Source organism: Plecotus auritus, assembly GCF_963455305.1.
Source record: "Plecotus auritus genome assembly, chromosome: 8".
Lineage (NCBI taxonomy): Eukaryota > Metazoa > Chordata > Mammalia > Chiroptera > Vespertilionidae > Plecotus > Plecotus auritus.
In genome coordinates this window covers 152,205,504-152,222,110 of record NC_137782.1, presented here as the reverse complement: position 1 = coordinate 152,222,110, position 16,607 = coordinate 152,205,504, and the positions used below count along the sequence as shown (strand labels likewise).

Here is a 16,607-nt window from a genome sequence, read left to right as displayed (position 1 = left end):
CATGTTCGGTAACAGCTGTGTCTAAATTGTCCCAGTCTAAGTAAGTGTGGGTGTGTATGTGTGTGCTCTGCAATGGAAGGGCATCCTGTCCCTTGTGCCCTGAGCTGCCAGGGTGGGCTCAGGCCACCTGAGACCCTGACTGGAATAAATGGGTTGGAAAAGAATTATCTTTTTTTTGTTAGTCTTTCTTAAATGTAGATGTAATCTCACATTTATTTCAATGCTTAATATTAGAAGTGTTTCAGGTCTTTTTTAAAAAGTTTGGTGATGTTTTTGTGGCCAAAAGTACGCTATAGAAACTTAACTCTTGTTTATATCAATTAGCCTGTGGTAAAATTGGTTTCGTTATACGTTGTTTCACTTAAAGCAGCAGTTTCCAAGAACCCATTTATATATTAACTAGAGGCCCAGTGCACGAAATTTGTGCACTGGAGGGGGGGGTCCCCACAGCCAGCCTGCACCCTCTTGCATTCCAGGAGCCCTTGGGGAATGTCCAACTGACGGCTTAGGCCTGCTCCCTGTCTCCGCCACTGCCGCCGCGCTTGCCAGCCATGAGCCCAGCTTCTGGCTGAGCGGCACTCGCACTGACCACCAGGGGACAGCTCCTGCATTGAGCGTCTGCCCCCTGGTGGTCAGTGCATGTCATAGCAACCGGTCGTTCTGCCTTCGGGCTGAAACCAGCTCTCCAACATCCCGAAGGGTCCCAGATTGTAAGAGGGTGCAGACCAGGCTGAGGGACCCCACCAGTGCACAATCGGGCCGGGGAGGGACGTGGGAGGTTGGCCAGCTGGGGAGGGACCGTGGGAGAGCTCCAGGGTGTATCCAGCACATCTTCCTCAGTCCCAATAGGCCAGACCCCAGCAGCAAGCTAACCTACCCGTCGGAGCGTCTGCCCCCTGCTGGTCAGTGCACGTCATAGTGACTGGTCGACCAGCCGAATGTCTGCCCCCTGGTGGTGAGTGCACGTCATAGCAAGCAGTTGAGTGGCCTTAGCAAATCATTAGCATATTACACTTTGATTGGTTAACCGGCCAACTGGACAACCGGACACTTAGCATATTAGGCTTTTATTATATAGGATGGAATCATATAAACAAGTGATAAATCTAGGTAGAGGGTACACAGTTGTACATGGAACTATTCTTGAACCTTTGCTGTTGGCTTGAATTTTTTTCAAATAAAAACTTGGGGGGAAAATGGTTTTCTTCAAATGAAGCAAGCCTGTATTAATATCAAATAACTCTGCTCCCAGCTAAAAAAGTATACTTTGCTAAATATTTAAATTTAAAAAAAAAATCCAACGATATAGTAAAGTTCTCTGATCCTCTGGCCATTGCTTTCCAAAAAGAAGCAGAGCAGGATATTTTTCTGTTTGATCACAATCAAGAAGGACTGAGCACAAACCAGAAGTACAGATTAAAACATACACAAACTCATGCACAGAGATAAAAAGAACTATGTCTTGCCCTATCCAGTTTAGCTCCATGGATAGAGCATCGGCCTGAGGACTGAAGGGTCCCAGATTCGATTCTGGCCAAGGGCACATGCTTGGGTTGCAGGCTCGATCCCCAGTGGGAGACATGCAGGAGGCAGCCAATCAATGATTCTTTCTCATCATTAATGCTTCTATCTCTCTCTCCCTCTTCCTTCCTCTCTGAAATCAATAAAGAAATACATATATTTTTTAAAAAAGAACCATATCTTGTCAAAAAGGAAAAAAAATAAAACAACTCAAATGGAAGTTCAATGTTCAGCTGAGTATCCCTCAGAAGGAGAAACAAAGGGCATCATTAAATCAGGATGCCTGGAAATGACATCATCCTATAGTCTTTCTGAAACCAGATTGAGACTTACTAAACAGATAGCATGTAGAGGGAAACCACATTTTAACCACAAAGACTCACTGTAATACATAAGAAAAAAAATTTTTTTAACTTAAAGAACAGATTGTGCACTAGATTAGAACACCAACGTATAAATTGGGGCACAATGAGAACATAATAAGCATAGTTCATGAAAACTATAGTTTTGGTTTGGCAAATAATAACTACAGTTCCCCTCATGTGTCTTTGATTGACAAATTTAATTATGTCCACATAAGAATTATATAGTGAGAATAAAACTTCTCATAAGAACCTTAAAAGGCAACAAACTCAAGCTTCAAGTAAAATAAAATGTTGAAAAAATGTGTTTTGCAAATAAAAATATACTTTCCCAAACATTATTGAAAACTTACCTTCTGGGACAGGAAAAACTTCAGCTATTGAGCCTAAAATGGTTAAAGCTGAAAATCTAGTTGGGTAGGAAGAGCCAGGAAACAATGCTTCAAAAAGACTGTTGCAAATGGATGACATGAACTTCTAAAAATAAATTACAATAAGTATAATTGAGTTAACTCACAATAGGTTATCACCAAAGTTCCACATTTAAGAATGGGGTTTTTTTCTTTTAATTAAGGAAAAAATATTTTTAGAAACAAAACTAGTTATTCACTTCCCTTAACACTTCTGATTGACACCCTTGACCATGAGCTATATCATGACTGTAATGAACTCCATCTTTGTAGAGCCAACAAGTACAAATTCGATGTTTCACACAAGAAAAAAACCACACATTTTTAGTGATGCATTCAGGCATCAAAAGTATGTGTACATTTTAAGTTTTAAAATGATCCCCCCGATAAAGTCTGCAGAGGCAAGATTTTTTAAAGGAAAGAAATGGGGAAAAAATGGATACAGAGGCCAAGAAGCATTGAACAGACTGTCAAACTACAGCGGGAAGGCAGGGGAGGTTGGGGGGCGGGGGCTGTAAGAGATCAACCGAAGGACTTGTACGCATGCATATAAGCATAACCAATGGATACAAGACATGGGGTGGGGGCAGGTAAAGGCATGTACTGGGGGATAGGGGAGGTCGGGGGGAGGTCAATGGGGAAAAAAAAAAGGAGACATATGTACTACTATTTGTAATACTTCAAACAATAAAAAAAATAAAGTAAAATAAAATAAAATGTACAACTACATATGCAAACACTAAAAAAAAAATTAATAAAATAAAATAAAGTAAAATGACCAAAGAAATATCCAATACATGTTACCTGATAAATTTGGTAAATGTAATACTTGATAAATTTAGCTATAATGACATAATTCATTTAAAAATCCAACTATTCTGTTGTCTTCTGTCTGCCCTTTTTTTTAGACTCCTGCTCTACCATTCTGTTTATACAAAGATAAAAAATAAAAACTTTTAATAAAATGCAATTTTCAAACAAAAAGCAAAGTGGGAAATACTTTATCCAGGATAAAATCTTCCCCCTCTAATTAAAAGGATAACTTTTTTCTGTGTAAGATCAAGAGAAAAATTATAAGGAAAAGTTGTGATTCTGAAGCATCTAGTATAATACTATGCCCTGACGACATATATTTGTAACTGAACAGATATAAGCAGCTCTACTCTCAACTGACTCTAGACAGGATCCCTGAATTCATTTTTTTGGTCAAGGACATACAACTCTGGAGACTTACCCTCTAGGCCAGTGGTTCTCAACCTTTCTAATGCCGCGACCCTTTAATACGGTTCCTCATGTTGTGGTGACCCCCAACCATAAAATTATTTTCGTTGCTACTTCATAACTGTAATTTTGCTACTGTTAATGAATCGTAATGTAAGTATCTGTGTTTTCCAATTGTCTTCGGCTCTACAGCAGGGTTGCCTAAGACCATTGGAAAACACAGATATTTACATTACGATTCATAACAGTAGCAAAATTACAGTTATGAAGTAGCAACGAAAATAATTTTATCGTTGGGGGTCACCACAACATGAGGAACCGTATTAAAGGGTCGCGGCATTAGAAAGGTTGAGAACCACTGCTCTAGGCCCTTACAGGCCCTAAGTAAGAATTTATTAGTTTATTAGTTTCAAAGGAATAGGGTAGTTATTAAAAATATCCTAGTTAAACAAGTTTTAATTATAAATGAATAGTAGATTAATACTCTATCTAAAGACTAGTTTTAAAAATATATATATCCATAAACTAAAAAAAAAGTACATACATGAAAAATCAGAATATCAATCCATAAAATACGTTTTGTGTTTCTAAATACCTAATTTAGACAAATGTCATTTTACCCTTTCAAAAAGAAGCTAAAGAAATGTGTTATCTTATATCATCTAGCAGTAATCTCAGAAAGGCTAAAAAATAACTCTTACACACACACACAGCAAGTGCTCAGTATCTATACTCTGATCACTTTTAATGACTGCCAGCAAGGCTTTTTAGAGTGACTTAGAGTTCACAAAGAGCTTTCTCATTTAGTCATCAAAACAAACCTTTCATAGTGGTTACTAATCCCACTTACAGTTGAATAGACTCTAAGTAAGCCAACTAGTCAATGGCAGAATTAGGACTAAACCTATGTGCTTTTCCAATCTTCATTATTGGGATTTTACAAAGATGAAGCTGATTTCAGCCTTTGTATAGGAATATTCTTCCTCGGATTATTTTGTACCTTTTAATACAAAATTGAAAACTAAGGCCCATCCGTAACGTTTAGAGTAGGTACTCACTATGTTATAGCTCCAATGTATCAATTTACTATGCTTGTTTCCCTAAATGAAATAAAATAGATGAACTCTGTCCTCTATCTGGGTCTTAGAAAAAAATAAGAATCTACTTCTAAGAGGCTAGATTTGGAGTAAGAAACCAGTGGTGGAAAGTTCATTCTGTTCTGATGGACAGAAATTAAAGGTTGTCAAGCTGAGCCCTGGCCCAGATTGGGGCTGCTGTACCTGGGGTTCCATCCAACCCACTAACACCGTATCCTAAAAGTCAATCCTACTCCTCAAGCTCACTCCAAAATGGGACAGACAGAAGCTCCATAGCTGGACCATGAGCCAGGAGTCACTAACACCAAGCCACCGAATGTCATGTTAGTATATAAAGAGAGGAGGCCCAGACTCAGCAGTCTTCTGCCCTGAGGAGGAGTGCAGGAGTTCAGGGCCAGCAGTTACCTTTCTGTTACAGAATTTAATCCATCTGGCCCACATAAGCTGTAAATGATTGAGGCTAGCTCATTAGTGTTGTTTTCTAACAGACCTGAAGTCCAGCACTAGTTCCACAACTCAGGCGACCTGAAGAGAACTATGAAAGCACCAGTAGGAATATGTAAAACCCAGCTTGAATAAAAAAGCACATAAATACTACTTACCAAGAGACTTCCATTTATTTCCCTTTAATACATAGTCATCATTGTTCTGGGTTTCTTAAGAATCCATGTGTCTAGAAATATATCACCTACCTTATACTGATGTAAAGAAACAGAAGGGTGCTGTTTGGTTAACTCATTCTCTGGTTCATGTTTGGATTTATTTTGCTCCAGTTTATAAAGCACCTGAGAACTTTCCTGTATCCTACAAAACAACTTTTGAGAAAAAGAAAAATAAGGTGTATGTGAGCCATGTTAACTTTAAATGCCAAAGGAAAAACTTTCTAAGTTCTTTAAACTAAAACTTCAGGCAAGGAAAGTACTGGTTTTTAAACTCTTAATATTTACATGGTGTCTCTTTTAGCATTTACATTGTTAAAACCAAAAACAACATTACACTGCAAACCAGAATACATATCTTTAAAACACAGTTCTATTTCCTTTAGGTCAGCAAGAACCTAAAGAGGATATATTCACTTCTATATTCTACCAATTCTTTACCCCATAAAGTATCGCATGATTAATTCAAGCTGAATTATTCAATAATGACTATTTCATGAGGTGCTTTAAAAGTTTTCTTCAAATAACTTATATCCTAAAAATTCATCAAAGGGTTTTTGTTTTTTTTTTCCTTTCAAAATAAAAGCTCCCGTTTGATTTATTACACCAAAATTAAAGATTTTTCACTCTGGACTTTAATCCCAAATGTAAACTGTTCTATGGAAGGGTCATGAAGAGATGTGGTACTATAAGCCCATGACCATTATTCCCACACTCTCCCAAAATCTGCGCTCTTTCGAGAAATGATTTCCAGAGCAAGGTTCACCACTTTCCTATACTTTCTGATGAGAAATTCTACCTTTTTAAGAAGAGAACAAATCTGTTGCCGCACTCCTGGGGACTGACTGTTAAGATTGTATGTGATAAAGAATTGAATCCACTGCATTTCTTCTATGGAAACAATTTCTGTGCTTCGATTACTTTCGCAAAGCAAGCCTAGTGTATCTATCCGTACCTAAAACACATCAAGCAATAACATGTTAATTTTTCAATGAAATAAGTGAAGCCTAAACCACTTGACACATTTCATTTTTTACATAGACTACCAAAGGAAAAAAAAAAAACAGTAAACCTCAGTTTACCCATATGTACTTCAGAAAGGTTTCCTAATCCCAAAGATCCTGTGGTTATTGCCTATGAAATTATTTTATCAAATGTGTAGACTGGATATTTATTAAACAATCTGAAAGATTCTTATTCGACAATAATGTCCAACTTCATTCTCTTTATTCTATTTCCTCAGTGACCACTTTACCCCAGGACCCTCTCCCCGACTCTCAGATTAGTCATGTACACCTTACTCCCATTCTGCACACTCATCTCTGTTTGCATTAATTTCACTTCCTTGCTAAAGGCTCTGGCTCCTAGTTACCAACTGAATGAAAACTGAAGCCTTCAGCCTAGGATTGGAGGCTTCCATAAAATGGACAAAACACTTCACTCCTACCAAACAATTTCCTTAATCATCCTCCTGTCCTTGGTTGTCATTCTGTGGGCTGCTCCAATGCTTTCTCTTCTAATCAAATTCATCACTTTCCTAATCAGCCACCAATGCTCTGATCAGTCTATTCTCCTCAGTTTCCCAAGTCCTTACCCATAAAGGCACTCTTTTATCTGTATTTTTTTTTCTAAGAGTCTCTAGTTGTTTCATGCAGGTTTTCTTATTCCTTCAACTAAACTCCAAGAAGCCTGAGTACAAGGTCTTCACTTTTCATTCTCTATTCATCATCCTTATGAACCCCTTAAAACAGTGATGAGCACAACTTAGGGGACTCCGTATTGGATTGATAAATGAATAAAAAACCAGGGAGCTACTATATGTGTGAAGTGCTAGTTATTCTGTTTACTTACTTGGCAGTGCTGATGAATTAAGCCCTGCTTTATTTTTGCACTGGACACAAGATTCCTCCAGGCATCAGTTGCAGACTGAAGATGTCCATGAGCTCTAGCTGTTCGCAGACATGCCATCAAAGCTCCCAGAGCCCCTTTACTATTATATGACCCTAAAGGTGGAAAAGATTGCTCTTGTTTCAAAAGCAGTAACAAAGACCAGTACTGTGCTATGTAAATACTACCACAATTTTCATGTTTATAACTAACATTATATTTCAAAAATCATGTTTAAACTCAATTCTAGCATGAGTTAAAGTTCCTATTATAAAATAATCATTACTTAAAAGATTTAATAGTTCTTGTGTCAATTCCAAATAACATAATCCTCTTATTGTTAACTTTAAAAAATCCTAATTTCTGGCTAATATTTTTACCTTTACAGTTAGAAAACATATCAGGAAGTGAATCAGGAAAAAAATAATCAGGTGGAGAAATATTTAAAACAGTAAAAATAACTGAATGACTTTCAGCCAAAAACAGGAAAAAACATTTGTTTTATTTCTCTAAAGATAAACACTGAACCTCTCTGCATATTTTGGAATTACTGATTCCCCCCCCCTAATAAAGAAGCTAAAAGGAGGATCACAAAGAACATGATGCTTTCAGAGACTAGGACATCAGCCATTACTAAGTGGACAGGGAGCTCTGGCCCACAGGACACCTTGAGATAAAAGTCAATCCTACCTTACTTCAGAACATATTCAGTCTGGACTTCAGATGACTTCTCAATAAGGCAAGAAAAATTACTAAAAATTATAAACAATGACTTATTTTTATGTATAGGAATCAGACTTTTCAATTATCTCATAGTTACTCTTTGAAGTATTGAAAGTTTTTAATTATCTTAGTTGTAAATATTCTTAAAATGATTGGTGTAGGGTGCCATATTCCTGCTTTGCTAAACAGAATACAATAATACTAGAGGCCCAGTGCATGAAAATTCATGCACTGGAGGGGGGAGTCCCTCAGCCCGGCCTGCCCCCTCTCACAGTCCGGGAGCCCTCAAGGGCAGGAGGCGACCCAGCGATCAGGAGAAGGCAACGCCCCATCACAACTCTGCTGCTGCCACTGCCGGCAGCGCAAGCCTCGGCCAGCCCTGGTTACCTGAGCCTCGGGCGGCCCTGGGCAGCTGGGCAGCCGCCATCCGAGGCTTGCCTGCACCTCGGGCCAGCCCTGGGCGGTTTGGGGGCTGAGGGGACTGGGGGACTCCAGAGGCAGGCACATGGAGCAGCTGGGCCTGGCCTTGCCATGCACCTGCCACCCCAGCAAAGCTGAGGGGACTGGGTGCCGCCATCTTGTGGCTATGGGTGCCGCCATCTTTGAGGGCATGACAGTCAATTAGCATATTCCCTCCTTATTGGCTGTGGGCGCTGCCATCTTTGCAATGGCATGAGGGTCAATTAGCATATTCCCTCTTTATTAGATAGGAGGATTAAGATTTGCATGATGAATCAGGATCATAATTTTAGATATTAATTACTGAATTGTGCTGTAATGCAGTGACTCCTTCAGAGTTACAGAGATCCATGGGATGCTTATCCCTATTCTATATTATTACAGATGGCTGTTTCCTGAGGTCATGCCTCTGAATGTTTTGTCTTTTTCCCACAGGCAAAAACTTGCCACAGCCAATTTACCTGTTTAACCTTGTCAAAACAGTTTTCAGTTACTGTTTTTATCACTTCAATATTTATGTAAAACACACAAACTTTTACTCCATTCTGACAACCAAGTAACAAATAAGAACTTGACAAAAGAATTTAAAACCTAGTACAGTAGTCCCCCCTTACCCACAGTTTCACTTTCCACAGTTTCAGTTACCTACGGTCAACCATGATCCAAAAACATTAAATGAAAATTTCCAGAAATAAACAAGTCACAAGTTTTGAATTGCACACCATTCTGAGTAGCGTGATGAAATATAGCACAGTCCCACTCTGTTCAGCCCAGGACGTGAATCTTCCCTTTGCCCAGTGTATTCACACTGTGTACCCTATCTGCCCATTAGTCACTTAGTGGCCAATTCAGTTAGGACTATTGCTATATCACAGTGCTTGTGTAAAATAAGTAACCTTTATTTTACTAATAATGGTCCCAAAGCAAAGAATAGTGATGCTGGCAATTCTGCATGCCAAAGAAAAGTCGTAAAGTGCTTTCTTTAAGTGAAAAAAAATAGAAGTTCTTGACTTAATAAGGAAAAAGATCGTATGCTGAGGTTGCTAAGATTTATAGTAAAAATGACTCCATGAAACTGTCTAACTTATAAAGTAAACTTTATCATAAGTATGTATGCATAGGGAAAAACATAGTATACATGGGTACATGGGGTTTGGTACTATCCATAGCTTCAGGCATCCACTGAGGGTCTTTAAATGTATCCCCTACAGATAAGGAGGGACTACTATAATAAAAATAAAAAAAACACCTCATAATCATAATTGGAATCAATCCTTAGCCTGTAGAAATGACTTGAATCAAAAAACTCTATTCAGCTATGTACAGTAACATTTGGTTTCAATCTGAAATCCTTAATGTTAATATCCTTCTTTACTAAATTTGAATATAGTCAATATCTGCCTGGGTAACTACATTTAAGAATCCTAATTAGAAATTACTAAAACAAAAATTCATTTTCTTACCAGTTTTAGCATCAGCAGAAGTCTGAAGAATCTTTACCATGTAGCTTAAGCTTTCAGGGTTGCAATTCAATAATTTTGGCAAGTAATAATCAATCACATAAGATTTTTGATCCAGACTTCCTTCACACAGTATGTGAAGAAGAGGAGAAACCCAAGTCTCATGCCACTGATCAATCCAAGTACTGTCGACAGCCTGAGATTTCAAATGACTCTTATGATTTTTAAACATGGCTTCTAAGAGGTCACTTGCATAAGGTACCAGTGACTGGTCTCCCATCACCTCTAAGATTTGCGATGGAATAGTTTTAGCTAATGCCAAAATATGTTCAGTTCCTATGCAATCTACTAAACAACCAAGGCATATGTACTTTCCTTTAATATGCCATTCCAATCGCAGAAGACTCTCGGTCAGTTCAAAAATGAAATGATCAGCAGCCAAATCTGATTTTTCTAGCTTTGACTCTGTAACAGTGAGCTGGTGCATTTGGAGAATGTTTCTGAATATGATTTTGGTTTGGTGTCTCAAAGCATCCAATGGATGTTCCCAGTGGGTATAGACATATTCCAAAAGTCTTCTAGCTATGCTTGAATTCCCATTCAGACTGTCCTTTAGGCTTGGGGAACTTGATTCAAGAACATGTATGGCTGAGTTAGTCCAAGATGCCAAAATTCTAGACAGAAACATTTCTAGAGTTGATTCCTTGATCCTAAAGAAAAATGAGCTGTATTATTATAAAGTGACTAGTAAAAGAAATTTCATGTTATAAACATTCAAACTTTAAAGATATAAAATACAAAGAATAATCAGAAAATTCAATCATTATTAAATTTACAACAAAAATTATAAACAAGACCAAAAAAGACCTCAAATTTGTATCTAAATCTATTCATCTTGTAAAATATAATCTAAAAAAAAAAAAAAAAAAAAAAGACACAAGGAAACTTTTGGGGGGTTGATGTAAATATTCATTCTTTTGATTGTGATTATTGTTTCACAGGTATTTTAAAACACACTGAGGAGCTAGGGTTGGGAAAAGTTAGTTGGAATGGGGTTTCTGAAAATATTCTGAAGTTGATTATAGTGATAGTTGCACATCTTATGAATATATAAGAAAACCCTACACAAACCCTACAAATTATATCTCAATTAATCTGGTATAAAATAACAAAATGAAGAATAAATTTTAAAATATGTACGAAATTTAAAAATATGTACAATTTAAAAATACATATAGCCCTAACTGATTTGGCTCAGTGGATAGAGCATCGGCCTGAGGACTCAAGGGTCCCAGGTTCGATTCCGGTCAAGGGCATGGACCTTGGTTGCAGGCACATCCCCAGTAGAGGGTGTGCAGGAGGCAGCTGATTGATGTTTCTCTCTCATTGATGTTTCTAACTCACTCTCCCTCTCCCTTCCTCTCTATAAAAAATCAATAAAATATATTTTTAAAATAAAATAATAAAAAATAAAAATACATATAAACTGAAAAACATGTAGTTTATTTTAGAACACTGTAGTTTTCTCCCTTTATCTACATATTCATTATTATCAAGCTGTATCTATGGTTTGACATGTGAAGCACATGAACACTTTCAGGCATTATGGCAAAAACATCAAAAAATAAAATATAATTCAATGAAGTCAAAAGACTGGTGAACAGTTCTTGCTCAGGTGCTTCTTGGAAATATGCTCTTAGCCTAAAGCATTTACTTTTCTAAAGCATTCACTTTACCCATTCAAGAAATGAGGTTTCCTATCCTAGCTATTAGACATGTAAAGATCACACTGAATTACCTATGATAAAGTTGTTTATAAACTATAATGCAGTATACATAGAGAAACATCCACCCAACATCTCATTTTTTCTTGTTCTACTTTCACACCCACTTCATTCCCTTTCGATTTAGCCAACCACTTTTCATTGAATTACTAAGTATGCTGGCTCAGTTGCCATCTTTTAAATGTCTGAAAAGCAAAATAAAATATGAGACACCAGCATCAAAACTCACTGTGAACTCAAGGTGAACAGAACATGCACAGTATCCAAGAGCAGGGCCTCCCCACTCGGGCCCATCCTCCCATCCTGCCAGTCCAACATGGTGAGTGTCCCCTGACACAGGAACAGGAGAGCTGACTCGGAGACATCAGCACGACAAAGGCTCCTGCAGGAGTGCACAAACCACTCCGGGGCGCTCGTGCAGTCCACAGAACAGAGAAGCAAACTACTAATCTGAAAAATATAACAGAGCTAATACATGTAAAGCCTCTAAAACTTTTCAGAGATATTTCAAAATAAAAATCCAAAATTCTCTTTCCCCCTAAACAACCTAAGAAATGAACCTAAAGGTGAAAAAGCCACAAGTGTTAAGATTATTATAACAATAGAAAACAAATAAAATCTAAGTACATGAACCATTTTGCTGATTTGGTAGAGCACAACACATCGCCACCTGTAGGTGGCTGAGCTTAACTAATGCTTTTAAGAGGTGATTTAGAAAGAAAATTTTTAATTTTATCCAATAATTACTGAGTGATCTCAGAGCATGGCACACATCTATTTTGCATAAAGTCAGGCAAAGAGCTAAAATAAGTTTCTAGACAATACAGTTAAGAAAAAAACTGCTAGTAGTAAATATAAGGATTATGGCCCAAATTATCAAATTATACTCTCCATATGATCAAGTTCACCAAACAACTGATTATAGCATGCTTCCTGCCTGAAATACAATACTTGGGTTATTCTTAATAAAAACTCATATTTATAAAAAACTTATTACTATATATGTGTACATTAACCTCTGAATATTTTATAATACTGAGAGAACTGAACAACCAGCTCTAGAAAAAACTAGGATACATATAAAAATATTGACAGTGATTATCTTTGTGAGATGGATTTATAGGTAACTGTTATTTCTGCTTTATCTGACTTTTTGCAACTGCCTCTTACATATGAGAAAAAGGTCATCAGAAAGATTGACTGTGCAGAATAATTTTAATTCATTTCCTTAAAAATATTTTTTAAACATGCATCAAACTACCAATAAAAATTAATTCTAAAAAGGAGATGCACTCACCAAGTCAGGAATCTTTTCAGGTGGGTGAAACATAGCCTTAATAAAAAGAATAACAGCTAATCCAGATGTACTATGAATTGTCCGCAAGAGGTCATCTACTTGGCAAAAAAGTAAATAGCATGTATTAAATAATGATGGATATTTGGTACAGTAGAAAGAGCAGATGCTGCAGAGTAAGAGTCCTGGGTACAATTTCCAGCTTGACTACTTCCTAAGTGAATAGGCCTTAGAACTCAGCTCCCAGGGACTCAGCTTTCTCTTCTGTAAAACTGGAAAATATAACTCCTATCTGACACAGTTGTTATAAAATTTAAATGAATAAAGAATATAAAGGCTTTATGCTCAACACATACTCAATAAATGGGATTCCTTCCTCTCCCCTCTAACATCCAATCTTTCTTCCTCTCCATCTACAGTCTCCCAACACATCTAGCAGCAACATCACCTGTCCCCTCCCCTCCACCAATGCTTCTGCATCCCAAGCCCCATTACATTACTTTTTCTTAGTCATTTCAGAGCTTGTGTAAAGAGCCTGCATCAGTGCTAATTACAAACTTTGCTATTGTTGGCACTGCACCCAGACTATCTTGACTTGCTCTCTTCATTTTGTTTTCTATTACCCTCTGGTTTGTCAGAAAGTATACTAAATAATATGGTGAATTACTTAACCTGTTGAAAGATTATAAATACCCACTATAAGTTGCCTACTAATTATCCATTATGTCCTTTATCCATGTTAACAGAACTATGACTTTGATTGAGGCATCCATGTGCCCAGCCAAAGGCAAGATAATTGCTTCCTCAATCTTCCTTGCAATTAAAGGTAGCCATATGAGGGTTCAGGCCAATGGGAGGTAAGCACAAATCTCTTGGGTAATTTTGATTTCCTCATTAAAAGCAAAGATGCAACTGGCCCTCCTTCCTAACTTAAACAGAGACATGCTGCCTGGAGCTACAGCAGCTATATGGCAACCACGAGGCAGCAAACATGTGGAGGAAAGCCAACATGCTTAAGAGCCAAAAAGCAGAAATGTGTGGGTTCTAAACTGTCTACAGTAGTTCTGGATCACCTGCTCCTGAACTTCTTGTTATGTGAGAAGGAGGGGAGGCACATATGCTTAAGTCCCTGAAGTTCAGTTTTCTGCTTATAGCTAAACACTTTACTGATACAGGAAGCTTTATAATCCTTGGGAAAATAGCATTGATTAGATGCCATCAACTTTTCAGAAAAGAGGCTGTCTGATATTAAAATCATGTCTTCTCTGCATTTCACCAAGTAGTCATTTTTTTCAGGTTTAACAAATTTCTCTTTTAAAAGCAAATATCCTCAGAAAAGATGTCTATGAATTATGTCTTAATAAGAATAACTTTCCTTTTATATCCTTTCATAATAATGATGTCTTTAGTTTTTAAAGAAGTTTTATTGCTCAAACGTGCAGCTCTAAACACTATAATTTAGTCTTGCCCAATCTTTAAAACTCTGATATGTGTCTAAGTGTCTTTTAATCAACATGTGCCCTCTCCACCCCTTTCTTTTTGTTACAATTTCTCTGAAGAACTCTGGCCTCCAGACCTGTTGAGTTACCCACAATCTGGATATTGCATTTGTTTACTCCTGAAGTTCAACATGTTCCTCTGTAATTCCTGAAAATTGGAAGGTGACCTAGAAACAGGACCAAGTCCAATCCCTTTGGTGGTAAAAGGAAGACTCTAAAGGGCACATTGTGTCTGGTAATAGAATATTCTAACTCTATCATTTCATTTTATTAGTTGAAATACTCTAATAAGAAGACATGTCTTCTCACTAACTATTTGATTTCCCAGAGGTACAGTTCACATGAACAGAAGCAACATATGAATATACTAGTAAAGAGACATAATGACCAGCCGCACAATGGCTACTGTCACTAGCTGAGATAATACCTGCTGCTAAGGAGAAATGTGTGGATTATACCAATCTTTCCATACCTTCCTTCCAAATTTGGAAATTTCTTCTCCAAAATTTTCTTTTGCTACTTAAAGTCTGTGGCCTTTCAACACTAAGACTGTTAGGTTTTCTTCTTTGTATACAATACATGCACACACTTAGAAAAATCCTTCAACCTTATCCCTTGCTGAATTGGCATATTTGAAAGAAAAAGCATTAAAGCCTTGTAATCCCAGGCCTTTCCCCACTTTGAGGAGCTGAGGAAGGAGAAGTTCTACATCTCTGTTAAGTATTATATATTTCATATCATTATTAGCAAAAATTGAGTGACAATTATAATCATCATTTTTTTACACTTACCATCACTTAAAAACTTGGTAAAAATACTCAGCAGTTCACACATACTCTGCCATGTGGGAGAACTGGAAATGCTTGAATTAATTCTCTGGAGGCCTTGAACTTTCTGTACTAACATTACTGAAACTCTAATGCCTACCAATAAGTCATTCATCAACTGTGTTTGAACAATATGATTTCCAGCAAATTTTCTACAATGAAGAAAAGACATCATTACAAAAGAAAAGTCAAATTAAAATGTCACCATTTCTATCACTCTTCAAAATAGCACATTCCTCAATCAAAGGGCCAAATTCTATTTTAGATTATAGCAGACATTTATACCTTTCTCGTCTAGTCTCATGTACAATCCAATTATGTAGACATTTATTGGAAACTTTCAACACTCTTAACTTACTGCAACATTTGCCTCTTTCTCAGCCAATGACTAGCCTCACTTCTCTTTTTTAGAGTAAGAATAACAAATTAAAAATGAATAACAAATTATAAACTTCAACACTCCCTCAGCTTTGATATACTTTCTTAACCTGACTTTCTCCTGCTTCACCATCACTTCTTGGCTAGTTCATGCTATTCTTCATGACCTCTTTATGTTAGAGCTCTCCATGACTCAGACCTTAGCCCTCTTTTTTGTCCATCTAATTCATTCCCCTGATGCTGATCTCATCTAGTTAATTCGTTAGCTTTAGATTATAATCTATATGCTGTCAATTCCCAAATTGTTATCTCCAGCCCAGACCTCTCCTTATAATTCCAGACTTGTATCTGAAGTTTCCTACTCAATATCTTCACGTGGATGTCTAACAGACACCTCAAACTGCATGAACCTATCTTCAACTCCAAACCTGTTCCACCTGCTGGGATCTCTAAACTACAAAAACTTTGTAATCATTCTTGACTTCTCTCTTCATTCCACCCTGTTGGTTCTACTTTCCTTCAAAATATGCCCAGAATCAGACCATCTCCACTGCTACTTATAGCCTAGCCACTCTCATCTCTCCCTTGGGTTACTACAATCGCTTCCTAATTGGTCTCCCAGCTTCTATCTTTGCTCCTCTCAGCCAATTCTCAGCAGAGCAGAACACAGAGTGATATGAAAACAGAAGTCAGGGAAAACAGTTTGGGGGTTTCTCAAAAAGTTAAATATAGAATTACCATATCACCCAGCATTCTACTCCTAGGTATATGACCAAAACAACTGAAAATAGGGATTCAAGCGGACTCTTGTCTACCAATGTTTATAGCAGCATTATTCACATTAGCTAAAAGATAGAAATAACCCAAATGTCCATCAACAGATAAACAGATAAACAAAACTGTGATATATGCTAATGTATATATGTGAATATTATTCAGCCAAAAAAAGGAATGAAATTGTAATACATGTTATAACATAGATCAGTGGTTCTCAACCTTTTTAATGCCGTGACCCCCACCCATAAA

At 37.2% G+C, this 16,607-nt stretch overlaps 1 protein-coding gene across 1 annotated transcript in view; it reads right to left on the bottom strand.

The window, feature by feature from the left end:
- Positions 1–16,607, bottom strand: part of THADA (THADA armadillo repeat containing) — a 316,640-nt gene that overhangs the window by 289,934 nt on the left and 10,099 nt on the right. The window contains exons 8-15 of the mRNA XM_080685255.1: positions 15,168–15,355; positions 12,881–12,975; positions 11,813–12,033; positions 9,803–10,509; positions 7,122–7,273; positions 6,070–6,225; positions 5,304–5,426; positions 2,237–2,360 (exon numbers count right to left, since the gene is read on the bottom strand). Of these exons, the coding sequence (XP_080541381.1) occupies positions 2,237–2,360; positions 5,304–5,426; positions 6,070–6,225; positions 7,122–7,273; positions 9,803–10,509; positions 11,813–12,033; positions 12,881–12,975; positions 15,168–15,355 (1,766 nt within the window). The remainder of the gene's footprint in view (positions 1–2,236; positions 2,361–5,303; positions 5,427–6,069; positions 6,226–7,121; positions 7,274–9,802; positions 10,510–11,812; positions 12,034–12,880; positions 12,976–15,167; positions 15,356–16,607) is intronic.